Genomic DNA, 27,345 nt, shown 5'->3' with positions numbered 1-27,345 from the left:
AGGAGGCTGAGGCAGAAGAATCACTTGAACCTGGGAGGTGGAGATTGCAGTGAGCTGAGATCTAAGATCCCACCACTGCACTCCAGCCTGGGTGACAAAGCGAGACTCCATCTCAAAAAAAAAAAAAAAGGCTGGGCACTGTGGCTCATGCGTGTAATCCGAGCACGTTCAGAGGCCAAGGTGGGCAGATCATGAGATCAATAGATCAAGACTCTCCTGGCCAACACGGTGAAACGCTGTCGCTACTAAAAATACAAAAAATTAGTTGGGCATGGTGACATGCACCTGTGGTCCCAGCTACTTGGGAGGCAGAGGCAGGAGAATTGCTTGAACCTAAGAGGCAGAGGTTGCAGTCAACCAAGATGGTGCCACTGCACTACAGCCTGGCAACAGAGTGAGACTCCATCTCAAAAAAATTTTTTTAAATAGAAAGGAGCCAAACATGGTGGTGCATGACTGCAGTCCCAGCTGATCCTCTGGAGGCTAAGGTGGGAGGATCACCTGAACCCTGGAGATGGAGGTTGCACTGAGCCAGGATTGCACCACTGCACTCCAGCCTGAGTGACACAGTGAGACTCTGTCCCCATAAAAAATAAAAAATCTGTCTTTATCTACAAGAGATACCTGCTGCCAAACTCATGACAAGGAAATAATGCAACTGACTGTGTGCTCTCAGAAACTTGAGAGAAGTGAGCAGGATCTCAGCCGGTGTTACCTTTGTACTGCAAAGCCGTGCAGTACCATCTGTGACATTTCTTTCTATTCACTCAAAAAAGAAGAGATGAATTTTTTTTTAAAATTACTTTATACCGTTCGAATGAACACATCAAGTGGTGCCTTTAGAGGTGCTGCTCAAGGTCTCAGAGGCCACATGACTAGAGGAGAGGGTGAAGTCTGAGAGGACACTCAGGTGAAGGTTGAGTGTCGGTTGAGACAGCAGGTCAGCTGGCAGAGGTGTCAGAAGACACTCGGGTGGAGTTGTGTACGGACTCAGAAAATCATTGGCTAAAGGTGGTAGAGGTAATAAAAGACACTCATGTGCAGGCGTCTGTGGTCTTGAAAACATCATCTGTAGAAGCTGGCAGGGGTGTCAGAAGACACTCGGGTGGAGTAGCATATACACTCAGAAAATCATTCGCTAAATGTGGTAGAGGTAATAGAAGACACTCATGTGCAGGTGTCTGTGGTCTCGAAAACTCATTATCTGTAGAACGTGGCAGGGGTGTCAGAAGAAACTCGGGTGGAGTTGCAGATAGACTCAGAAAATCATCCGCTAATGGTGGTAGAGGTAATAGAAGACACTCATGTGTAAGTATCTGTGGTCTCAAAAACTCATCATCAGTAGAAGCTGGCAGAGGTGTCAGAAGACACTCGGGTGGAGTTGCGTATAGAGTCAGAAAATCATTCGCTAAAGGTGGTACAGGTAACAAAAGACAGTCATGTGCAGGCATCTGTGGTCTGGAAAATTCATCATCTGTAGAAGCTGGCAGAGGCGTATAAAGACACTCGGGTGGAGTGCGTATAAAATCTGACAATCATCGGTTAAAGGTATTAGAAGTAATACAAGACACTCATGTGTAGGTGTCTGTGGTCTCGAAAACTCATCATCTGTAGAAGCTGGCAGAGGTGTCGGAAGACACTCGAGTGGAGTTGCGTATGGATTCAGAAAATCATTGGCTAATGGTGGTAGAGGTAACAGACACTCATGTGCAGGCATCTGTGGTCTTGAAAACTCGTCATCTGTAGAAGCTGGCAGAGGTGTCAGACACTCGGGTTGAGTTGCGTATGGTCTCACAGAATCATCGGTTAAAGGTGTTAGAGGTAATACAAGACACTCATGTGTAGGTGTCTGTGGTCTCGAAAACTCATCATCTGTAGAAGCTGGCAGAGGTGTCAGAAGACAGTCGAGTGGAGTTGCGTATGGATTCAGAAAATCATTGGTTAAAGGTGGTAGAGGTAATAGACACTCATGTGCAGGCGTCTGTGGTCTTGAAAACTCATCATCTGAAGAAGGTGGCAGAGGTATCAGAAGACACTCGAGTGGAGTTGCGCATGGAATCAGAAAATCACTGGCTAAAGGTGGTAGAGGTAATAGAAGACACTCATGTGTAGGTGTCTGTGGTCTCGAAAACTCATCATCTGTAGAACCTGGCAGGGGTGTCAGAAGACACTCGGGTGGAGTTGCAAATAGACTCAGAAAATCATTCGCTAAAGGTGGTAGAGGTAATAGAAGACACTCATGTGCAGGTGTCTGTGATCTTGAAAACTCATCATCTGTAGAAGCTGGCAGAGGTGTCAGAAGACACTCGGGTGGATTTGCGTATAGACTCAGAAAATCATTCGCTGAAGGTGGTAGAGGCAATAGAAGACACTCATGTGTAAGTGTCTGTGGTCTCGAAAACTCATCATCTGTAGAAACTGGCAGGGGTGTCAGAAGACACTCGGGTGGAGTTGTGTATAGACTCAGAAAATCATTCGCTAAAGGTGGTAGAGGTAATAGAAGACATTCATGTGCAGGTGTCTGTGATCTTGAAAACTCATCATCTGTAGAAGCTGGCAGGGGTGTCAGAAGACACTCGGGTGGAGTTGCATATAGACTCAGAAAATCATTCGCCAAAGGTGGTAGCGGTAATAGACACTCATGTTCAGGCGTCTGTGGTCTTGAAAACTCATCATCTGTAGAAGCTGGCAGGGGTGTCAGAAGACACTCGGGTGGAGTTGCATACAGACTCAGAAAATCATTCGCTAAAGGTGGTAGAGGCAATAGACACTCATGTTCAGGCGTCTGTGGTCTTGAAAACTCATCATCTGTAGAAGCTGGCAGGGGTGTCAGCAGACACTCGGGTGGAGTTGCGTATGGACACAGAAAATCATTGGCTAAAGGTGGTAGCGGTAATAGACACTCATGTTCAGGCGTCTGTGGTCTTGAAAACTCATCATCTGTAGAAGCTGGCAGGGGTGTCAGAAGACACTCGGGTGGAATTGCATATAGACTCAGAAAATCATTGGCTAAAGGTGGTAGTGGTAATAGACACTCATGTTCAGGCGTCTGTGGTCTTGAAAACTCATCATCTGTAGAAGCTGGCAGGGGTGTCAGAAGACACTCGGGTGGAATTGCGTATAGACTCAGAAAATCATTGGCTAAAGGTGGTAGTGGTAATAGACACTCATGTTCAGGCGTCTGTGGTCTTGAAAACTCATCATCTGTAGAAGCTGGCAGGGGTGTCAGAAGACACTCGGGCGGAGTTGCATATAGACTCAGAAAATCATTCGCTAAAGGTGGTAGAGGTAATAGAAGACACTCATGTGCAGGCGTCTGTGGTCTTGAAAACTCATCATCTGTAGAAGCTGGCAGGGGTGTCAGAAGACACTCGGGTGGAATTGCGTATAGACTCAGAAAATCATTGGCTAAAGGTGGTAGTGGTAATAGACACTCATGTGCAGGCGTCTGTGGTCTTGAAAACTCATCATCTGTAGAAGCTGGCAGGGGTGTCAGAAGACACTCGGGTGGAGTTGCATATAGACTCAGAAAATCATTCGCTAAAGGTGGTAGAGGTAATAGAAGACACTCATGTGCAGGTGTCTGTGGTCTTGAAAACTCATCATCTGTAGAAGCTGGCAGGGGTGCCAGAAGACATTCGGGTGGAGTTGTGTACAGACTCAGAAAATCATTGGCTAATGGTGGTAGAGGTGCCAGAAGACTTTTGTGTGTAGGTGTCTGTAGTCCCAGGTGACACCCAGACGGAGGATGTGGCCGCCAAGCCATCAGTGGTCTTGAAGCGTCAGCCATGAGGTAGGGCGAGTAGAGCAATCCTGAGCAATGATGTTGCTGTGCTGCAGCCAAATTAACCTGTAGGCAGAAGGAAGAATTATTTTGAAATGTATGAATCTGACAGACAGAACCACCAACGCCAACACAGGCTGCACCTTATGTTGCTGCTGATAGTTTTTTGCACCTTTCTGTCCTCCAGGTTTCAAAACAGCAGCATCAGTGTCATGAAGTCACCCTTCCACTAAGTACCACTGACAGCTGGGGAGTGAAGAAGAGTCATTGGGACAAACTGTTTTCTCCACATGCCACTGCGTCTGTCTGCAAATGTAGGCAGGCTGGGGGCCTGCCCCAGGGAAGACAGAGTCATAGCACAGTAAGGAAGAAGCATCTTTCAGACACAGGAGTGTCTCTGTCCATCCTCATTCCTCCCTCATCGCCATCACCAGAGCATGTTCTTTGCGTCAGATAAACAGCGAGTAAGAGAGGTATGAAAAGCCCATTGTCCACACATGTGTTACAGCTTCTTTTTGCAGAATGTTCTCCAGGCCTTTTATGTTCCGTCTCTGATTCTCAAAACTCTGCAAGTCAGTGTGACCACCCTGCTCCAAATCTTAAGAAAACAGAGGCTCCCCAAGGAAGAAGAACATGTGCCCAGGGTCACAGAGCTTGCAGGAGGCAGAGTGGAAGTCTATTCCAGCTCTGCCTGCAGGACCCTCTCATTTTCCCTCTGATTCCCTTCTTGACAAAGGCTCTTCTTCACTCTGGGGGTGCCCTCCATGAGCACAGATGGCTCTGGGAAATGTGTAAGCAGGGAAACTGGGAGAGGGTTTTCTGACAGAAGAATCTGACATACAGAAGTCAGTTAGGCATGGCTAGAGTATTTCTTTTAACTCCCAGGTAATACAAATTTTAAGTGCATTATGACATAAATAATACTTTTGTCCAGGGAATAATGAGGTGGGACTTCTGAAAAAAGCAAGTTTTAGAAATGTGTTTAATTTCAAGTGTACAGTTCCCATCATGTGTAATCATAGGACTCGGCAGCTGTTGAAGGTACAGAGGCCAGACGAGAACCAGCACAGCTGAGCATCATTTAAGGCCTTAGTTGGGAATTGTCACTGTGGGTAATAGGTTACATTCACTTTCACTAACTCACAATCGAGGCATTTTTTTATTACAAATATGGAGACTCTGACACTTAGAATGTTAGATCAGGGCACCGCCACATGGGGGTGAAGGCGTTTTTGCACAACACAGTTACCAACAGGAATGGGAGTGTGATGAACTATGAAATTGACCTTGACGAAGAGCATTCAAAATTGCACAAAGCACATATTAATGTTGGATTAATGAGTTTTCACTTTCATCACTTCTGGGAATACAGCAGATATTTGAAATGTTGATCACCTACCTTGTAGAAAAAAACAAACAAAATCACAGCAAAATAAAAGAAAACCCCACATAATTCAGAAATAGACCCCACAACACCTTGAGTAACAGATCAGTCAGCGTTCACTGGGCCATGAGACCCATGAAAGTGGAGGTCAGTGGAATTCCTGTTATTTCCAGAAACAGAACAGTAAAAGCCCTTCAGCCCTCAGTCCCTAAGCATTTATGGCTTCTGGAGGTGCCACTCAAGATGACTAGCTGGGAATGAAGAAGCCAGAAAGCTTATGGGAAAAATTTTGCTTCTGAAAAAGTCCAGACAGAAAAGGTATCACAGAACCTACAGAGCAGAGGCCAGGCCAGGAGAGGATGATGGAGGAAAAGACTACAGTGTCCTGATACAGGCACAGTGAAAATGACCCCAGCATTTACCTTTGTCTTCTCTGTGTTTTCACTTGGGATGCAGCTGCTGTTCCTCACGGGAACCGAATGAGGTCCTGCATCTGCTAAGGGCAAGAGAAGGGAATGGGGCTAAATCTCACTCGCATGTTCTGTGCAGAATAAGAAACCCTCCACGCCTTCTGCTGCCATCTCACCCTCTTTGCCACACTCAGGTCCCTTACCAGAGGCACAGGGTTAATTGACCAGATGCATCAGAGGACCCTGGAGCCCTCTGGGCCTGAGCCTTGAGGAAGATACTGCAGAGTCCTGGTCCAGGGGTTTTCTTAACTCTCAACAGGCTGTGGACAAGTCGGGCTCTAACCAGTTGGAAATGAGCTTTAAATCAGGGTTCCCAGTACACATCAAAGGAAATCACCCATCATGTGAGCACAGACTCCAAATTAAAATAGAAACAGCCATGGATGGGAAGAACATCTATAGGGCCAGGACAGGAGCAGCACTGCTCCTTTTCTTCAAGCTGTAGGGGCATTTAAAATCCTGCAGATTCATAGTGAATCTAACCTCCATATCTCACCAGGCATTGTCAATATTTATGAACAGAAATGAACATAAAGAGACTAACGGTCATGAGAAAAGGTAAGCGCTACAGAAATTAAATGGGGGCCGGATGCGGTGGCTCACACTTGTAATCCGAGAACTTTGGAAGGCTGAGGTGGGCAGATCACTTGAGGTCAAGAGTTAGAGACAAGCCTGACCAACATGGTGAAACTCTGTCTCTACTAAAAATACAAAAAGAAAAAATTTGCCAGGCATGGTGGCAGGCACATGTAATCCCAGCCACTTGGGAGGCTGAGGCAGAAGAACTGCTTGAACTCAGGAGGTGGAGGTTGCAGTGAGCAAAAATTGTGCCACTGCACTTCAGCCTCAGTGACTGAGCAAGGTTTTCAAAACGAAAAGGAAAGAAAAGAAAAAAAGAAAGAAAGAAATCAACTGGAAAGTTTTAGGGTCACACTTCAAATGTTAGAGTAAGATTACATAGAAATTTAGCTTCCTAAAGGAGTTATATAGTTCACAATAAACAATTTAAATAAGCAAAAGGAATGAAGGAAGTTCCAAAAAGTACAAATAAATGCTTCTTTTCTTAAAGCAGATCTCATGTACTGTTTTATTGATCCATGAAGACATCACCTGAAAATCTCTGCTCTCATCAGCACTTACAGCTCCCATTCTAAAATGTTATCGTTGTTACTTTTCTCAAATGAAAGAAAAACAAAGCCTTCACACTGACTCAAGGTGGGAAGGGGAGCTGGCCCATTTGCCTTGTAGGCTCGTCTTCACAGTTAAAACTAACCAAGGCATCAGTGGGGGGCAAAGTCCACAGTCAGTGGAGGGGTCTCAGCTCAATCATTCACACAGGACTAGCCAAGAGCCATTCAGCCAGGGCACTTGAGAAAAATGGGGTCCTGCCCCCCAGCAGGACAACTGTTCTCTTCATAAGTGCTAGGAACTGTTTCCAGGAGACATGACAATTACCCCACCTGAGCCCTCACCCCCAAAAGGAGAAGCAGGGTATGTGGACTGTGCAGCAGAAACTAAGCGGCTGCCTTCACGGGAGCTCCTACCTCGCCAGAAAGCGTTCTTCAGGCACAGGTGTTTCTGGGCTGGCCCCTCACTCATGTGTCTCCCTGGCACTCTCCTCATTCTCCTCATTTCCCATCTAGAAGACAGAGAAAGAACTGACTTGAAAAAGAATTAAAACACCACGTTCTTTACTAGACACTTGAAGCTTCATCTTAAAACAAAAACATCCTTAAAAATGACCATAACAACTGAGCGCGGTGGCGCAAGCCTGCAATCCCAGCACTTTGGGAGGCTGAGGTGGCCAGATCACCTGAGGTCGGGAGTTTGAGACCAGCCTGACCAACAAGGAGAAATTGTCTCTACTAAAAATACAAAAAAGTCAGGTGTAGTGGCACATGCTTTTAATTCCATCTACTTGGGAGCCTGACACAGAGAATTGCTTGAACCCGGGAGGTGGAGGTTGCAGTGTGCTGAGATTTCACCACTGCACTCCAGCCTGAGTGACGGAGACTCCGGCTCAAAAAGAAAAAAAATCCATCACAATGACCTACCTGTGCTGCTTGTAGGAAGCCTTGCTCTCTGCCGTCTCCCCCTCCGAGGCTTGAGCACAGAACTGTGGGGAGAAAAATACATCCATGTCCTCACCTGGCAGACTATGCCCAAAAGCAAGGAAAACAAAGAAACAAAACTTACCCAGTTGTCAAGAGCCTTTCTTGCAGAAGAGGTGACCTGAAAAAGCCACCACACCCAGCCTGAAAGAACATCTTTCAAGTTCTTTATAGAATTTGATTTTTCTGATTTTAACTCACAGGTAATTTAGTTAAAATCAGAAGTGGTACATCAAAAAGCATCCCCTCCCCAGGCATGGTGGCTCACGCTTGTAATCCCAGCACTTTGAGAGGCTGAGGTGGGTGGATCACTTGAGATTGGGAGTTTGAGACCAGCCTGGCAAACATGGTGAAACCCCAACTCTACTAATACAAAAATTAGCTGGGTGTGGTGGTGACCGCCTGTCATTCCAGCTGCTCATTGGGAGCTGAGGCAGGAGAATCACTTAAACTCATGAGGTAGAGGTTGCAGTGAGCCGAGATCACACCATTATACTCCAGGCTGGGTGACAGAGCCAGACTGTCAAAAAAAAAAAAAAAAAAAAAGAGAAAACTTCCCCCAACTTGTATTGACAATTCTCTGCTCAGGACTAAGTAGGGTAGAGACTGTTAAATGCGGCAGGGTGTGGTGGCTCACACCTGTAATCCCAGCACTTTGGGAGGCCGAGGCAGGTGGATCACCTGAGTTCAGAGTTCAAGACCAGCCTGACAAAAATGGTGAAATCCTGTCTCTACCAAAAATACAAAAATTAGCCGGGCATAGTGGTACATGCCTGCAGCTCCAGCTACTTGGGAGGCTGGGGCAGGAGTCTCACTGGGACCTAGGAGGCAGAGGTTGCAGTGAGCTGAGATTGTGCCACCACACTCCAACCTGGGCCAGAGAGTCAGACTCCATTTCAAAAAAAAAAAAAAAAAAAAAGGAGAAAGGCAGTCCCGAATGGCAGGTAATTATCTAGGTTGTAAAAATAAAACGTACTTCCTCTTCCCTTGAATATAAAAAGCATTGTGGGATTAGTGCTTTTTTCTTGGATCGTTATTCAGAAGGAGGTTCAGTCCCCAGACAACCACATTTTTACTGTCATGAAAGGTAAAGTATACTTTACCTTTCTGTGTTAGTATACTCACACAGAAGCAAATTTTTCGGAGGAAAAGGCCAACCATAGAAACTCCCATAAATACAACAGTGAAGAGTATCCACAAAATGCCAGGAACGTCATGCCCAGTGTACAAATCATTAGGTGGAAAACTGATGCCCTGGAATAATAATAGTTGAAATAATGAAAAGGTCAGTGACATTGACAATATTTCAGTAAAAAATAATAATCTTTAGAAACCATCAACCTCCTCCAAGAGGTAACCACACCCCTCAGATATCACCAGGGGATTCCACTGCTTCAAAAAAGATTGGAAGTTACCAGTCTCATGTTTTTTGCATGGCTGGTAGTGTGTTTAGGCATTCTAAATGTACACTGCCTTTTTTTTTTCTTGACGTAAAGCAGGGATATCCAATTTGTTGACTTCCCTGGGCAATATTAAAAGAAGGAACCTTGTCTTAGGCCACACATAAAATACACTAACCCTAACAATAGCTGATGATCTAAAAAATATCACAAAAAGGCCAGGTGTGGTGGCTCATGCCTGTAATCCCAGCACTCTCGGAGAGTGAGGCTAGGGGATCACCTGAGGTCAGGAGTTCCAGACCAGCATGGCCAAAATGGTGAAACCTCATCTCTGCCAAAAATACAAAAATTGGTCAGGTATGGTGGCAGATGCCTGCAATACCAGCTACTCAGGAGGCTGAGGCAGAAGAATCGCTTGAACCAAGGGAGGGAGAGGTTGAAGTGAGCCAATATCACGCTATTGTACTCCAGCCTGGGAGACAAGTGGGAGACTTTGTCTCAAAAAAACAAAAACAAAAACAAAAATCACAAAAAAAAAATTTTTTTTTTTTTTTGAGACGTGTCCCACTCAGTCGCCCAGGCTAGAGTGCAGTGGTGCAATCTCAGCTCACTGCAACCTCCGCCACCTGGATTCAAGCCATTCTCCTGCCTCAGCCTCCTGAGTAGCTGGTACTACAGGCACCTGCCACCACGCCTGACTAATTTTTATATTTTTAATAGAGACAGCATTTCACCATGTTGGTCAGGCTGGTCTGGAGCTCCTGACCTCAACTGATCCGCCAGCCTCAGCCTCCCAGTTACAGGCGTGAGCCACCACACCAGGCCTGTCATTTCTTTATATTTAAATAACATAAGGACTTTAAGACCCTTTCTCCTTTGGGTCAATCAATGATCTGCACCATACACATTTTACAAAACCAAGGACAATACAGTCCTGACTCACATCCTGGTCACGTCACTCCTAGTGACTCCCACATTGCAAACCTCCCAGCAGGTGCAGCCCTCTCCTCTCCATCTGATGGGCCTCTAATCTCCCATCACACTGACTGGACACAGACTCCCTAGAGGCAGCCCCCAAGAGCAGAAGACAGGGATGACACAGAAGTTCCTAAACAGTCATCAAATGACAAAACTCAAATGACATTTCATCTTGTTTTGGTTTTGTTTGAGACAAGAGTGCAGTAGGCATCCAACTAATCATTTTTGGAATCTTTAGTAGAGATGGGTTTGGCTATGATGCCCAGGCTAGACTTGAACTCCTGGACTCAGGTGATCTGCCCACCTTAACCCCCCAAAGTGCTGAAATTACAGGCCTGCACTGTGTAATATGCCAAGTGACACAGCCCAATAACAAGGAAGAAACCCCAAGGGCCCAGCGTCTACTCACATGGGTGGATGGATGGCTGGGAAACCCCAGCAGGAGGAGCCAAAAGAGCGGCCACGGCACCCACATGTCCTGGTCCTCTCAGGGCACCCTGAGAGGGCCAGGACAGAGGTGGGGGTGGCTAAGGGCTGGGGGAGGGAAGGGGATGGGGATGGGGCAGGATCTGAGTTGGGGAGGGGGATGGGAGGGAAGGGGAGGGAGGGGTACAGGGGATGTTGGGCACCTGGAGGAGGGGGAGGAGAAAGGAGTCTAGGAAAGGATCGGGTTGAAACAGTCTTCAAGTGCGAGTGGGAGGTTCAGCTACAAGTCAGGGAGAAAGTCCATCAGGGAAGCCGCAGGACACGTGGAGCAAGAGAGCGGGAGGCTCGGGAGCAATTAAATGGAGACCAGGGCTCTGGCTTCCACCTAATCTTCTCCTGTCTGGGCGCTGCCTAAGCAACCCTCGTGCTTTATACTCCCTCTCCACCAATCCCTGGCCCCGGAATGTGGAACCACACAATGGACATTACATCTGTCCTCCAATGCCCCTCCCCCACCTCAGCCCCCAACTGACTCCCAAGGACAGGTCCTCTCTGGAACCTTCACAGACCTCATTTCTGGTCTTCCCCACCAGCTCCCTGTTCCTGCTTCTGGGTGGCTCCTTCCTTCCTGAGCTTCCAGGGTTTCTCATGGTCAGTCTTGGCTGCACAACATAAGAAACAAATGATGGCAGGATGGCAGGAAGAACCTCACACACAAGCAGAGTGGGAGGCTCTACAGGCCCCTCTCAGCCATTCATATTCTAAGCAACAAAACATCACAAGGATGCAGAAGGTCCCAATAGTAAAGCATCTCCATCACATCCATGCAGCCATCATCCATCATCCTGTATCTCAGGAACAAATGTTGGAGCTACACTGGTTTTAAGCATGCAAGGTACATTTACAAAAATTAACCCGACTTATTTTGTTCATCACACCCCCTTCCCTCTCCGGGGGCTCGGACACACCCCCTCCCCTCGCGGGGACCTCGGACACACACCCTCCCCTCGCGGGGACCTCGGACACGCCCCCCTCCCCTCGCGGGGACCTCGGACACGCCCACCTCCCCTTGCGGGGACATCGGACACGCCCCCTGCCCTCTCTGGGGGCTCGGACACACCCCTTTCCCTCTCAGGGGGCTCAGACACGCCCCCCTCCCCTCGCGGGGACCTCGGACACGCCCCCCTCCCCTCGCGGGGACCTCGGACACGCCCCCTGCCCTCTCTGGGGGCTCGGACACACCCCCTTCCCTCTCCGGGGGGCTCGGACAAAACCCCTCCCCTCGCGGGGACCTCGGACACGCCCCCCTCCCCTCGCGGGGACCTCGGACACGCCCCCTTCCCTCTCCGGGGGCTCGGATACACCCCCTTCGCTCTCCGGGGGCTCGGACACACCCCCTTCCCTCTCCGGGGGCTCGGACACACCCCCTTCCCTCGCGGGGACCTCGGACACGCCCCCGCCCCTCACGGGGAACTCGGACACGCCCCCCTCCCCTTGTTTACAAGAATATACTGGCAAGGATGAGAGGAACTGTAAACCAGTCTCATACACTGAAATTAGGAGAATATACAGTTACATAAGCTTTCTGAATAATAATTTGGAAATATATACATAAAGCCTTAACTGTTTGAGGGATATTCAACTCTTGATCTACTAACTCTACTACTAGAAATTTATTATAAGGAAATAATTTTATATGTGCACAATTTACTGCAAGAAGATCATCAAAAGCATTTTATTTTTTTGAGACTTAGTCTTACTCTGTTAACCAGGCTAGAGTGCAATGGCACAATCTCAGCTCACTGCCACCTCCACCTTCCGGGTTCAAGCGATTCTAGTGCCTCAGCCTCCCAGGTAGCTGGGATTACAGGTGACCACCACCACGCCCAGTTAATTTTTGTATTTTTAGTAGAGACAGGGTTTTGCCATGTTGGCCAGGCTGATCTTGAACTCCTCTGCTCAAGTGATCCACCTGCCTCAGTCTCCCAAAGTGCGGGGATTAGAGACAGGAGCCACTGTACCTGGCTTCATGTCATAGTTTATTAACTACTTATTCTAAGAAAAAAATTGGCTGGGCACAGTGGCTCACGCCTGTAATCCCAGCACTTTGGAAGGCCAAGGTGGGCAGATCACCTGAGTTCCGGAGCCTGAGACCAGCCTGGCCATTATGGCGAAGCCATGTCTCTATTAAAAATACAAACAAAAATTTAGCTGGGTGTGGTAGCGCACACCTGTAATCCCAGCTACTCAGGAGGCTGAGGCAGGCGAATTGCTTGAACCTGGGAGATGGAGGTTGCAGTGAGCCAATATCGCAGCACTGCACTCCAGCCTGGGCGACAGAACAAGAATCTGTCTCAAAAAAATAAAAAATAAAAATAAAAAATAAATTTGTTAAGCTTTCTCAGTTAGAAATATTCCCTTTCTTTAGAAATCTCTCTATAGGTAATGGTACACACCTGCAATCCCAGCACGTTGAGATTACAGCCAAGGCAGGAGGATCGCTTGAGGCCAGGATTTTTGAGACTAGCCTGGGCAACAAAAGGAGAATCCGACTCTATGAACAATAAAAAGTGAGTCGGGTATGATGGTGCCCGCCTACATCCAAGCTACTCAGGAGGCTGAAATCCGGGGATCACGAGCCCAGCCGTTCACGGCAGCAGTGAGCTATGATCAAGCCACTGCCCTCCAACTTGGGTGACAGGGTGAGATTCTGTCTCAAAAACAAAACAAAACTGAGAAAGAAAAATCCAAAGTAATCCCATTAAAAAATGGGCAAAAACAACGGGGCGCCCGGGCCACCTGAACTCAGCCTCGCCGGGCGCCACCAGAGGCCTGGACCGCCAGGACTCCCCGCGCTCGCGCCTCTCGTCCAACTCATGACCCTCGCCAACCGCCCTGCGGGGTTGGTGGGGGGACCGGGAGCGGGGCCGTCATCCGGACCAAACCCATGACATCGCGCTGCCCAGGCCCCGAGCCCGCCCAGAAGCCACAGACGAGCAGTAGGTAGCCATAGTCGGACTGAACCGCTGGGCCAGCGGGGCAGCCCCCTCCGAGCCACGGCCGTCCCCGTTCATCGTCCTGATCCCCATCGCCCCTGGCCCAGAGGCGACCTCAGGTAGGAGAGGGCTCCCTTCACCTCGGTGCCTCAGTTCCCCCAGCTGTAAAACAGGGACTGGGCTGCCCAGTGGCCGAGAGGGGCTGGCTGTGGAGCCGCGTCCAACCCCCGCCCTCTAGGTGGCCCGCGGTCCCATGAGGACGTTTTCTAATGGAAATACTTGGCCTGCCGCTCCCAGCTGCCCCCATCGCACTCACGCAATTACCGGCCCAGCCCCAGTCCAAGCACGACCCATGGTGACCTCCGGGAACAGCACCCTGGCTCCCTCCAGCACTGGCACCCAGGGTGGGCTGATCTGGCTGCACAGGGCACGGGGTGAGGCTGGGATCCCGCTGTCCTGATGAATGGACTGATCAACGGAGGCAGCAATGCCCCCACCGTGGAGCCCACACCCCACCCCCACAACCCATTTCGTGCAATAAATGTCATTTATTTTTGCCCCTCCAAAAATAATGGGCAAAATATCTCAATAGATATTTTCCAATGGAAGACATACAAATGGCCAACAAGTATATGCAAACATTTAACCTCACTAATCGTCACAGAATCTGTCAAATTTATCTCTCTGTTGTTGCTGTGTAATCTTTGCATTGAATTCACATTGCAGGCCAGGCATGGTGGCTCACGCCTGTAATCCAAGCACTTTGGAGGCCAAGGTGGGCGGATCACCTGAGGTCGGGAGTTCAAGACCAGCCTGACCAACATGGTGAAACTCCATCTTTATTTAAAAAAAAAAAAAAAGTCATTAAAAAAAAGAAAAAAAAAAAAGAATTCACATTGCAAAAATATAACAGCTATTAGAAACAAGGGCTGCAGAGGGTATTTCCTGAGTTGTAAGAGTTGCTAGAATAATAAGATTCAGGATCCTAGCAGCATAAGAATATGTTTATGGGCCTCATTCAAGAAGTTTTTTTGTTGCCTCTTTTTTTTTTTTTTAAGACAGAGTTTTACTCTGTTGCCCAGGCTGGAGTGCAATGGCGATCTCGGCTCACTGCAACCTCTGCCTCCTGGGTTCAAGAGATTCTCCTGCCTTAGCCTCTCGTGTAGCTGGGATCACAGGCATGTGCCACTACGCCCAGCTAAGTTTTTTGTATTTTTAGTAGAAATGGATTTTTTCCATGCTAACCAGGCTGGTCTCGAGCTCCTAACCTCAGGTGATCTGCCCACCTCAGATTCCCAAAGTGCTGGAATTACACTGGAATTGAGACTAGCCTGGGCAGCAAAGGGAGAATCCGTCTGTACAAAAAATAAAATAAAAAGTAAGTTGGGAATTACAGGCCTGAGCCACCATGCCCGGCCTTCTTTTAATTTTCTTCCTGAAATCCCAAGAAACTATAGTGCACTGTTGCCAGTGTGGGGCAAGGAAGATAGGTAGGGAAAAGAGGGTTCCAAATAAAGCTTCAGGCCGGGTGTGGTGGCTCATGCCTATAATCCCAGCATTTTGGGAGACTGAGGCGGGTGGATCACCTGAGATTAGAAGTTTGAGACCAGTCTGGCCAGCATGGTCAAAGACCTTCTCTACTAAAAATACAAAATTTAGCCAGGCCTCGTGGCGGGTGCCTGTGGCCCCAGCTACTTGTGACTGAGGCAGAAGAATCACTTGAACCTGGCAGGTGGAGGTTGCAGTCAGCCAAGATCGCACCACTGCACTTTAACCTGGGCGACACAGTGAGGCTCTGTCTCACAAAACAAACAAACAAAAAGAAAAAGAATAAAACAATAAGGTTTCAAAGGCCAGCTAGACCAGCAGTGTTCCTCAAATTTTCACATTCACAAAAATCACCTGGGGGAATCTTGTTACGATGTGGCGGATTCTAATTCTGTCTGTGATTCAGTATTTCTTTTTTTTAAATGGAGTTTCACTTGATCTCGGCTCACTGCAACCTCCCTCTCAGGTTCAAGGGATTCTCCTGTGTCAGCCTCCCAAGTAGCTGGCATTACAGAGGCCTACCACCATGCCCAGCTACTTTTTCTATTTTTTTTTTTTTTTTTGAGACGGAGTTTTGCTCTTGTTACACAGGCTGGAGTGCAATGGCGCGATCTCGGCTCACCGCAACCTCCGCCTCCTGGGTTCAGGCAATTCTCCTGCCTCAGCCTCCTGAGTAGCTGGGATTACAGGCACGTGCCACCATGCCCAGCTAATTTTTTGTATTAGTAGAGACAGGGTTTCACCATGTTGACCAGGATGGTCTCGATCTCTTGACCTCGTGATCCACCCGCCTCGGCCTCCCAAAGTGCTGGGATTACAGGCTTGAGCCACCGCGCCCGGCCTTACTTTTTCTATTTTTAGTAGAGACGGGGTTTCACCATATTGGCCAGGATAGTCTCGAACTCTTGACCACAGGTGATCCACCTGCCTCGGCCTCCCAAAGTGCTGGGATTACAGGCACCAGCCACCACGCCCGGCCATGATTCAGTATTTCTAACAAGCTCCCTAGTGGTTCCAGTGCTGCTGGTCTTTAGACCATACTTTTCTAAGCAACGATACTTAAAGCTAAAAAGGAATGTGGTTTTTTGTTTGTTTTTTGAGACAGGGTCTCACTCTGTTACCCAGTCTGAAGTGTAGTGGTGCAATCTTGGCTCACTTCAAGCAATTCTCCAGCCTCAGCCTCCTGAGTAGCTGGAATTACAGGTGAGCACCACCAGGCTCAGCTAATTTTGTAATTTTAGTACAGCTGAGGGTTTTACCATGTTGACCAGACTGGTCTCCAACTCCTGACCTAAAGTGTTGGGATTGGTATTACAGGTGTGAGCCACCTTGCCCAGCCTCTTTCTTTTTTTGAGATGGAGTTTCGCTCTTGTTGCCCAGGCTGGCATGATCTCAGCTCACCGCAACCTCCACCTCCTGGGTTCAAGCAATTCTCCTGCCTCAGCCTCCCAAGTACCTGGGATTACAGGCATGCACCACCACGCCCAGCTAATTTTTTGTATTTTTAGTAGAGACAGGGTTTCTCCATGTTGGCCAGGCTGGTCTCGAACTCCTGACCTCCTGACCCGCCCACATTAGCCTCCCAAAATGCTGAGATTACAGGCGTGAGCCACCGCACCTAGCCTATTTTATTTTTATTTTTATCTTCATTTGTACTTATTTATTGAGATGGAGTTTTGCTCTTGTTGCTGTTGTTACCCAGGCTGGGGTGCGACGGTGAGATCTCTGCTCACTGCAACCTCCACCTCCCGGATTCAAGTGATTCTCCTGCCTCAGCCTCCTGTGTAGCTAGGATTACAGGCGCTCACCACCACGCCCAGCTAATTTTTGTATTTTTAGTAGAGAAAGCGTTTCTCCATGTTGGTCAGGCTGGTCTCAAACCCCTGACCTCAGGTGATCCACTGGTCTCGGCCTCCTGAGGTGCTGGGATTACAGGCATGAGCCACCACGCCTGGCCCTTTTATTTATTTATTTTTTTGAGATGGAGTCTCACTCTGTTGCCCAGGCTGGAGTGCAGGGGTGCGATCTCAGATAACTGCAACCTCCACCCCCGGGTTCAAGAGATTCTCCTACCTCAGCCTCCTGAGTAGCTGGGAATTACTGGCACATGTCACCATGCACAGCTAATTTTTTTGTATTCTTAGTAGAGACGGGGTTTCATCATGTTAGCCAGGATGGTCCTGATCTCCTGACCTCATGATCTGCCCACCTCCCACCTCCCTGAGTAGCTGGGATTACAGGCATGAGCCACCACGCCAGGCCACATTTAGTTTTTAATTCCATTTTCACTTACCTGGTATTACCTTAGGACAGAACTACCTTCAAGAAATCAGCTAGATGCCTACAAGAAAAGTATCACACTTCTCTGAGGAACCTTTAAAAGGCATAGGTACTATCTTAATTAGATAATGAAAGTAGCCTGGATTCTCAAGGTTACCATTTTTACACCGTAAATTCATTTTTTTTCTTGATTCAATCAATAGGCTGTGCCCAGTGGCTCACATCTGTAATCTCAGCACTTTGGGAGGCCAAAGGGGGTGGATCACCTGAGGTCAGGAATTTGAGACCAGCCTGGCCAACATCGTGAAATACCACCTCTACTAAAAATACAAAAATTAGCTAGGCGTGGTGGTGCACGCTTTAATCCCAGCTACTCGGGAGGCTGAGACAGGAGAATCACTTTAACCTGAGAGGCAGAGTTTGCAGTGAGCCTCAATCACGGCATTGCAATCCAGGCTGGGCTGCAGACCGAGACCCTGATTTTTGTCGTTGTTTTGTTTTTGAGACAGGGTCTTGGTCCTCAAAACCAAAACAATGACAAAAATCAGTGAGGCTCCAAGTTGTGTGCATCTGCAGCAATAAAGGTCAACTTTGGTGTCCCACTAGCATCATCTGCACAGCTAAATTTGACTTACTTTTAAAAAATAAAACTAAAAATAGAATCATCTGGGGAGTTTAAAGACCTCTGATGCCATGCCCCATTCCAGACCAACTCATTGAGAATGGCTGGGAGTGAAACCCATGCATTGGTATTTTTAAAAATTCTCTGGCCGGGCATGATGGCTCATGCCTGTAATCCCAGCACTTTGGGAGGCCAAAGTAGGAGGATTGCTTGAGGCCAGGAGTTTGAGACCAGCCTGGGAACACAGTGAAACCCTGTCTCTATAAAAAAATACAAACACTACCTAGGCAGTGTTTGTACTGGGTGGGAAGCACCTGTGGTCCCAGCTACTGGGGAGACTGGGTGGGAGGATCATTTGAGCCCTGGAGGTTGAGGCTGCAGTGAGCAGTGCCAGCCTGGGCGACAGAGCAAGACCCTGTCTCAAAGGAAAAATAAAAAACCTCACCAAAATGCAGATACTTTCGAGAGTTCATGCTAGAGTAGGTAACTCTCTGGGCATCTTATATTAGGCATAAGTAAATCCGTATTATAATAACATTGCTCTTCAAATAGGAGCTCTGAAACCTTCCCCTGCTGCTACTTTGGTCATCGTATTAAACTTAAATGCTAGTTGCTGGTAAAGTAGCATGTAAACAGCTCTCATAGCTTTTGAAAAATTGAGATATAATTCATACACCTTACAATCTTTCCAGTTAAAGTGTGCAATCCAGTGGTTTTGGGATATTCACAGTTGTACAACCATCACCATAATCAATTTTAGATCATTTTCACCACCCCAAAAAGAAATTCATACCCTTTAGCTATCACTACTCAATCCCTCCATCCTCCCCAGACCTAGGCAATCCTTAATCTATTTCATATTCAAGTCATTTCACATAAATGGAATGTGCTCTTTTGTGACTGCACATAGCATAACATTTTTCAGGTTCATGCATGTTATAGCACGTAACAGTACTTCGTTTTATTGCAGAATAAGCTTTCTCTGCATGGATATGTCACATTTGAAAAATCTAGGGCCTGGTTTGGTGGCTCATGGCTGTAATCATAGTATTTGGAAGGCCGTGGCAGAAGGATCGTTTTAGCTCAGGATGTAGAGGCTGCAGTGAGTCAAGATCACACCACTGCAACTCCAGCCTGGGTGACAAAGTGAGACCTCATCTCAAAAAGTAAAATAAAAAATAAAAATAAAAACATGTGGCCGGGCGCGGTGGCTCAAGCCTGTAATCCCAGCACTTTGGGAGGCCGAGGCGGGTGGATCACGAGGTCAAGAGATCGAGACCATCCTGGTCAACATGGTGAAACCCCGTCTCTACTAATACAAAAAATTAGCTGGGCATGGTGGCGCGTGCCTGTAATCCCAGCTACTCAGGAGGCTGAGGCAGGAGAATTGCCTGAACCCAGGAGGCGGAGATTGCGGTGAGCCGAGATCGCGCCATTGCACTCCAGCCTGGGTATCAAGAGCGAAACTCCGTCTCAAAAAATAAATAAATAAATAAATAAAAATAAATAAATAAATAAAAATAAAAACATGTTTATCAGCTGATGGACATCTGGGTCTCATGTGCTTTTAAGATTTTTTGTTTTTAAAGATAGGATCTTGCTCTTTTGCCCAGGCTAGAGTGCAGTGGTGCAATCATGTCTCACTGTAGCCTAAAACTCCTAAGCTCAAGCAATCCTCCTGCCTCAGCCTCCTGAGTAGCTAGGACTATAGGTATACACCACCATGGCTGGATAATTAAAAGAAAAAAATTGTAGAGATGGGGTGTCCCTATGTTGCCCAGCCTGGTCTGGAACTCCTGGCCTCAAGTGATCCTCCTGTGTCAGCCTCCCAAAGTGCTGGGATTACAAGCATGGGCCACCAGACCTGGCCAATTTAAGATTTTTATTTTATTTTTTCAATTTAAGACTTTTGAAAAGGCAGTATTATTGGGTATAAATATCCTTCCATAATTTTTTTTTTTTTTTTCAGATGGATTCTCACTCAGCCACCTTGGCTGGCATGTAGTGGCGCAATCAAGAGTATTACATGACACAGATAAATTCTACAAAATTAATCTCGGCCGGGCGCGGTGGCTCACACCTGTAATCCCAACACTTTGGGAGGCTGAGGCGGGTGGATCACGAGGTCAAGAGATCGAGACCATCCTGGTCAATATGGTGAAATCCCGTCTCTACTAAAAATACAAAAAATTAGCTGGGCATAGTGGCGCGTGCCTGATACTCCGGAGGCTGAGGCAGGAGAATTGCCTGAACGCAGGAGGCGGAGGTTGCAGTGAGCCGAGATCGTGCCATTGCACTCCAGCCTGGGTAACAAGAGTGAAACTCCGTCTCAAAAAAAAAAAAAGAATAGTAGCCGGGCATGGTGGCACATACCTGTAGTATGCGCCACCATGGTGGCGGGTTGCTTGAGCCCAGGAGTTCAAGACTACAGAGAGCTATGACTGCATCAATGGACTCCAGCCTGGGCAACAGAGTAAGATCCCACCTCTAAAAAAAATAAATACCTCTATACGTACATTAAAAACATGCACTGACATTATTGCTGGGGATATGTTGAAACAGGCCATACATAGTTCATAGGTAGGCAATTAACACCGCCATCCAGAAGGCAGTTTGTCAATATCTAATCAGACTTTCACATCCTTTGACTCATCAATTCTAGTTCTAAGAATGTTTCTTACAGATATAATCACACCTACTTATAAAGTATATATGTATAAGAACATTCATTCACTGTTGGTAATAGAAAAAATGTGCATACCTTTCAGAAAGTCTAAAATAAGGACTACTGATAATACTGTTGGCAAACACACATGCATTGCTGGTGGAAAGACAAAGTGGTGTAGTCACTTTGGAAAGCAGTTTGCCAATTGCTTAAGTCATACGCACACTTGACCCAATAATCCCAAAACTAGATGTTTGCCCAAGTGAAGTAAGAAGTTGCAGGCTGGGCGCAGTGGCTCATGTCTGTAATACCAGCACGTTGAGAAGCCAAGGTGAGTGGATGACTTGAGGTCAGGAGTTCGAGACCAGCCTGGCCAACATGGAGAAACCCCATCTCTACTAAAAATACAAAATTAGCCAGGTATGGTGGCACATACCTGTAATCCCAGCTACCCAGGAGGCTGAGGCAGGAGAATCGCTTGAACCTGGACAGTGCAGGTTGCAGTGAGGTGAGATTGCATCATTGCACTCCAGCCTGGGCAACAAGAGCGAAACTGTCTGAAAAAAAGAAGAAGAAGAAAAGAAAAAAAAAAAAGAAATAACTTGTAGCCAGGCACAGTGGCTCACGCCTATAATCCCCACACTTTATGAGGCCAAAGCAGGAGGGTCACTTGAAAAAGTTTGATACTGGCCTGGGCAACATAGTGAAACCTCATCTCTATAGAAACAAAAAACAAAAATTAGATAGACATGGTTGGGTGAATATGTAGTCCCAGCTAGTCCAGGGGCTGAGGTGAGAAGACCTCCTGAGCCTGGGAGGTCAAGGTTGCAGTCAGCTGTGATCGCACCACTGCACTCCAGCCTGGGCAACAGAGTGAAACTGTGTCTCAAAAAAATTAAAAATTAAAAAAATAAAACTGGCCTCTGGGGAGGACTGGGTGATTAAGGGTCAGTGGTCAATGAAGACTTGCTTTTTTTTTCTTTTTGAGACAGAGTCTCTCTCTGTTGCCCAGGCTGGAATGCAGTGGCACCATCATAGCTCACTACAGCCTTGAACTTCAGGCGCAAGTGATCCTTCAGGCTCCTGAATAGCTGGGACCACAGGCACGCGCCACTATGCCCAGCTATGTTTATTTTTTGTAGAGATGGGGTCTCACTACGTTGCTCAAGCTGATCTCAAACTCTTAGGCTCAAATGATCCTCCTGCCTCAAACTCCCAAAAGGCTGGGGTTATAGGCATGAAACACCACATCCAGCTTTACTTTTGTCCATAGACTTATTTTAATTAATTAATTAATTTGGGACTGAGTCTTGCTCTATTGCCCAAGCTGGAGCGTAGTGGTGTGATCTTGGCTCACTGCAACCTTTGCCTCCTGGGTTCAAGCAATTATCGTGCCTCAGCCGCCTGAGTAACTGTGATTACAGGTGTCTGCCACCACCCCTGGCTAATTTTTGTATTTTAGAAGAGACAGGGTTTCATCATGTTGGCCGGGCTGGTCTCAAACTCCTGACCTCAAGTGATCTGCCCACCTTGGCCTCCCAAAGTGCTGGGATTACAGGCCTGAGCCACCACGCCCAGCCTAATTTAAATTTTAACTAGGTACACGCATTACTGTGCACAACCAGCTGTGAGCATGTACAGCCCAATAGCCCCTCTTCACCGCCTTGAGTATCTCTTGCTGGTTGTCGAGAGCCCATCTAGTGTCACGCCCCATAGGCTGCCCGTAGGAGTCCTTTTGGCCCTTCAGGCACCCACACAATTCTGGAAATGTGGATGGACCAAGAAGTAGTCAGAGCCAGTGGTAATCCATGCGAGATGGGAGAGGCTGTCATTTCTCTCTCTCTCTCTTTTGGTAGAAATATAAAATGTTTGTAGAAATGTAAAATCTTTTGTTTTTGCTTAACAAATTTTTTAAGACAGGGGCTCACTCTGTTGCCCAGGCTGGGCTGCAGAGGCACAATCGAAGCTCACTGCAGCCTCAACATCCCAGGCTCAAGGGATCCTCCCACCTCAGCCTCCTGAGTAGCTGTAACTACAGGTGTGTGCCATCACACCTGGCAAATTCTTTTTGTCTGTAGAAGTGGGATCTTACTATGTTGCCCAGGCTAGTCTTGAACTCCTGACCTCAAACAAATTCTCCCTCCGCAGCCTCCCAAAGTGCTGGGATTACAGGCATGAGGCACTGTGCCCAGCTTGTAATCTAATTAGAACACAGCCATGCCCCCCCACATTTTTTTTTTTTTGAGACAGGGTCTTACTCTCACCCAGGCTGGAGTGCAGTGGAGTGATAAGGGCTCACTGCAGCCTCAATCTCCCCTGGCTCAGGGGATCCTCTTATCTCAGCCTCCCAATTAGCTGGGACTACAAGTGCACACCACCATGGCCCGCTAATTTTTTGTATTTTTTTTTTTAGAGCTAGGGTTTCACCATGTTGCCCAGACTGGTCTTGAACTCCTAGATTCAAGCAATCTGCCCACCTCGGCCTCTCAAAGTGTTGGAATGTCAGGCGTGAGCCACCACGCCTGGCCACCTGCTCATTTTTTAATGCATTGTCTATGGATGCTTTTACACGGCAACAGAAGGATTGAGAAGCTGCAACAGAACTCAAAATATTTTATCTGGCACTTTAAGAAAATGTTTGTCAACTCGAGTTATTTTTTCACACTTTTTCTAGGCCACGGGTATATTATTAACAGATCAACCATTATTATTTTTTTCTTTTTTTTTCACAGTAACCAATAATAATAAAAAAGAGCAACTCACATTCATGGTGCCTTTATTGTGTGTGCGTCATTTCACAGCATCCTGAAGACAGCTTTGCGATAGATGCGATCATCCCTGTTTAACAGATGACGAAACTGAGGTTTGGAGAGAAGTCGCTTCTGAGTGAACAGCTGAGTCAGTGCTTGACCCCAGGTCCACTCCACTGACTGTTGCTCAGTGTTTCAGTTTCACTGCACCCTGCCCTCCTCTCCCCAAAATGCTGTCTTTTCCTTCTCCTCCTTCTCCTTCTTCCTCTTCTCCTCCCCAATCTCCTTCCTCCTCTTTCATCATCTTCTTCCTCCTCCTTCCTCCTCCCAGACCTCCTCCTCAACCACTTCCTCCTCTACCTCCTTCCCTTCTCCTCTTTCTTCTCCCTCCTCTTCCTCTCTTCTTTTCTCTCCCCCAACCCCCTCTCTACTGAGTCTTTTCATATGCCCTTCCCCCAGCCTGGAAACTTCCTCCTGCTCTGGTTAATTTCCACTCATTCTCCAGGTCTCAGTCTACTTTTTTTTTTTTTTGACACAGAGCCTTGCTCTGTCACCCAGGCTGAAGTACAGTGGCGCGATCTCGGTTCACTGCAACCTCCACCTCCCGGGTTCAAGCGATTCTCCTGCCTGAGCCTTCTGAGTAGCTGGGATTACAGGTGCCCACCACCACACCCGGCTACTCTTACTAGACATGGAGTTTTTTTTTTTTTTTAATTTTTTTTCTTTTTTAAAGACGGGGTTTCACTATGTTGGTCAGGCTGGTCTTGAACTCCCGACCTCAGGTGATCCGCCCACCTTGGCCTCCAAAGTGCCTGGATGACAGGCGTGAGCCACCGCGCCCGGCCTTAGACATGGAGTTTTACCATGTTGACCAGGCTGGTCTCAAACTCCTGGGCTCAAGTGATCCACATGCCTCGGCCTCCCAAAGTGCTGGGATTACAGGCATGAGCCACTGTGCCTGGTCTCCCGGTCTGCTTAACTGTCATTTCTTCCTAAAGCTTTCCCGGCTAATTTGATTTTTCTTCTCAAATCTATTTTGGCAGGTGGAAGGGCGGAGAAGAGAGAAGGGCATAGAGCTAAGGGAAGCTTCCAACAGAGATGCGTCGCCAGTGCCCTTCCCCCAGGTTCAAAGTCACGCCCGTTGCTCATGGGGAGGCTGCTTCCAATGCCTGGTCCATGCTGGGGTATCAAGTTCCAGCCCTCTCATCCCAGTTTGGGACAATTCTGTAGGATCGCCTCAATGGCAGAGCTTGCTGAGGAAGTAAGCTGAGGTGTTCGAGGCCAGGAGTTTGAGACCAGCGTGGGCAACACAGTGAGATCTTATCTCTACAAAAACATTTTTTTAAAAATGAAACTTCCCACGTGACAATTTTTTATTTTATTTATTTATTTATTTTGAGACAGAGTCGCATTCTGCCACCCAGGCTGGAGTGCAGTGGCACGATCTCGGGTCACTACCATCTCCACCTCCCAGGTTCAAGTGATTCTCTTGTCTCGCCTCCCAAGTAGCTGGGATTACAGGTGCACGCCACCACACCCAGCTAATTTTTATATATTTTAGTAGAGCCGGGGTTTCACCATGTTGGCCAGGCTGGTCTTGAACTCCTGTCTTCAAGTGATCCGCCCAACTCGGCCTCCCACAGTGTTGGGATTACAGTTGTGAGCCACTGCACCTGGCTCCCCCATGACAATTTCAAATGTGAGAACTGTTAAGTGCCACAGTCTGGAGCGTGGGATCTCAAATCGTCATGGATTCCATGATCTTAATCCCCATAAAGAAGGGAGGGCTGGCCTTTGGACTCGCCCAAATCTGGGTTCGAATGGCAGCGCCACTTCTGCAAGTCTGGTTGGTCTGGACCAGTTATTTCATGTCCCCTAAATGTCAGTTTCATCTGTGAGATGAGCCACCTTGCAGTTCATTCGGTCCTTTTACAAATATTTGTAGAATATTTGTAGGCCGAGGCCTTTGCTGGGACTGCATAGAAGCCCAACCTCCTCCTCCCTTTCCCCCCACTTCCTAGGCTTTGATCCATCCCAAGAGCCTTGATCAAATTGATCTCTCTTTCAGAGTCTTCCAGGGAACCTATGACTCAATCCTAGAAACTGGTGGCAGGTTCAGGTTGACTTGCTCCACCTCCTTAGGTGCTCAAATGTGGCTTATCATTCAGGAATTGCAGAGCAAAGGGCGTTCCCCTCAGTGTGCCAGGAGCACAGCAGGAATGTAGCCGCCCTCAGAAATCCACAGAATTCCTCCACCCTGGACCATGCCTCGGCATGGCTGCCTATGTGGAGCTGAGGTTCTATCTCACATTGGGTGCCCACACTGGTCTGCTTTACAGGACGGACACCTTGTTATCCTGCTCTGCTCTGGTAGAACAAATATCTGTAGAATGGCTGAACGAAGTACTGCAAGGTAGCTCATCTCAGAGATGAAACTGACATTTATCTTTTATTTTTATTTTTTATTTTTTTTTGAGATGGAGTCTCGCTCTGTCACCCAGGTTGGAGTACAGTGGCATGATCTCGGCTCATTGCAGCCTCCACCTCCTGGGTTGAAGCGATTCTCCTGCCTCAGCCTCCTGAGTAGCTGGGATTACAGGTGTGCCACCACGCCTGGCTAATTTTTGTCATCCTGATTTTTAGTAGAGACATGGTTTCACCATGTTGGTCTGGCTGGTCTCCAACTCCTGACCTCGTGATCTGCCCACTTCGGCCTCCCAAAGTGCTGAGATTATAGGTGTGAGCCACCGCGCCTGGCTGAAACTGACATTTAGAGGACATTAAATAACTGGCCCAGAGCAACCAGACTTGCAGTGGTGGAGCTGTGATTCGAACCTGGATTTGGGGAAGTCCAAAGGCCAGCCCTCCCTTTTATACGGGGACTGAGAAAATGGAATCCATGATTATTAGAGATCCCAGTTTCCAGACTGTGGCATGTACATAATTCTCTTGTTTAAAATCGTCATGTGGGAAGTTTCATTAAAAATTTTTTTTTTCAAATTTTGAGATGAGGTCTCACTCTGCTGCCCAGGCTGGAGTGTAGTGGTGCGATCTCAGCTCACAGCAACCTCCGCCTCCCAGGTTCAAGGGATTCTGCCCCAGCCTCTTGAGTAGCTGGGATTACAGGAGCATGCCACCATACCCGGCTAATTTTTTTTTCTTGTATTTTTAGTAGAGACGGGGTTTCACCATGTTGGTCATGCTGGTCTCAAACTCCTTCCCTCATGATCCACTTGCCTCGACCTCTCAAAGTGCTGGGATTACACGTGTGAGCCACCGTGCCTGGCAAAAAAAAATACTTTTTTTTTTTTTTGTAGCAACAGGTCTTACTATGATGCCCAGGCTGGTCTCAAACTCTTGACCTCAAGTGATGCTCCTGCCTTAGCCTCCCAAACTGTTGGGATTATAGGCGTAAACCACTGAGCTCTGCCTGGAGGTTTCAAAGCAAACTTTTTTTTTTTTTAATGGAGATGGGGTCTTACTAGGTTGCCCAGACTGAACTCAAGCTCCTGAGCTCAAGCGATCCTCCTGCTTCAGTCTCCCAAACTGCTGGGATTACAGGTGTGAACCACCACACCTGGCCTCAAAGTGGAATTCTTTTGGTGGAGGGAAGGTGCTGGATATTATTGTCAGTCCTTTAGAGAAAGTAAAATAACTCTTCCAGGTACAATGACATTCTCTGGTCACTTTCAGAGGAATAAGCAATACATTCATTCAATGCCTTCTTTTACTAAAAGCATTAGAGATTAAGACAATTTTGACCAGGCATGGTTGCTCATGCCTGTAATCCCAGCACTTTGGGAGGCTGAGGCAGGTGGATCACCTGAGGTCGGGAGTTTGAGACCAGCCTGGGCAACATGGTGAAACCCTGTCTCTAGTAAAAAATACAAAAATTAGCCAGGTGTGGTGGCATGTGCCTATAATCCCAGCT

General features: G+C 47.5%; 1 protein-coding gene across 1 annotated transcript; it reads right to left on the bottom strand.

Moving 5' to 3' along the window:
• Nucleotides 1–826: 826 nt before the first annotated feature.
• Nucleotides 827–23,776, bottom strand: LOC135269065 (nuclear pore complex-interacting protein family member B12-like). The gene is made up of 7 exons (XM_064362747.1): nucleotides 23,428–23,776; nucleotides 8,875–9,003; nucleotides 7,693–7,754; nucleotides 7,183–7,277; nucleotides 5,591–5,664; nucleotides 3,370–3,850; nucleotides 827–1,005 (listed from the first exon to the last, which is right to left on the bottom strand). Exons 1-7 carry the CDS (start codon nucleotides 23,431–23,433, stop codon nucleotides 827–829), a joined length of 1,026 nt encoding a protein of 341 aa, XP_064218817.1. The 5' UTR covers nucleotides 23,434–23,776.
• Between the last annotated feature and the right edge of the window lie 3,569 nt (nucleotides 23,777–27,345).

The sequence above is a fragment of the Aotus nancymaae genome, unplaced genomic scaffold (genome assembly GCF_030222135.1).
Source record: "Aotus nancymaae isolate 86718 unplaced genomic scaffold, 86718_ANA_hifiasm-v0.15.2.pri h1tg000049l, whole genome shotgun sequence".
Classification (NCBI taxonomy): domain Eukaryota; kingdom Metazoa; phylum Chordata; class Mammalia; order Primates; family Aotidae; genus Aotus; species Aotus nancymaae.
The sequence above is the reverse complement of the archived record's forward strand: the minus strand, read 5'-3'. Positions and strand labels throughout refer to the sequence as shown.

What these genes read in the sequence shown, in the direction of transcription:
- LOC135269065 (XM_064362747.1), bottom strand. An exon ending in GCTTCCTACAAGCAGCACAG is followed by an intron (nt 7,278 to 7,692) that starts GTAGGTCATTGT and finishes TCTGTCTTCTAG; the next exon opens with ATGGGAAATGAGGAGAATGA. An exon ending in AAAACACAGAGAAGACAAAG is followed by an intron (nt 3,851 to 5,590) that starts GTAAATGCTGGG and finishes TTCTGCCTACAG; the next exon opens with GTTAATTTGGCTGCAGCACA.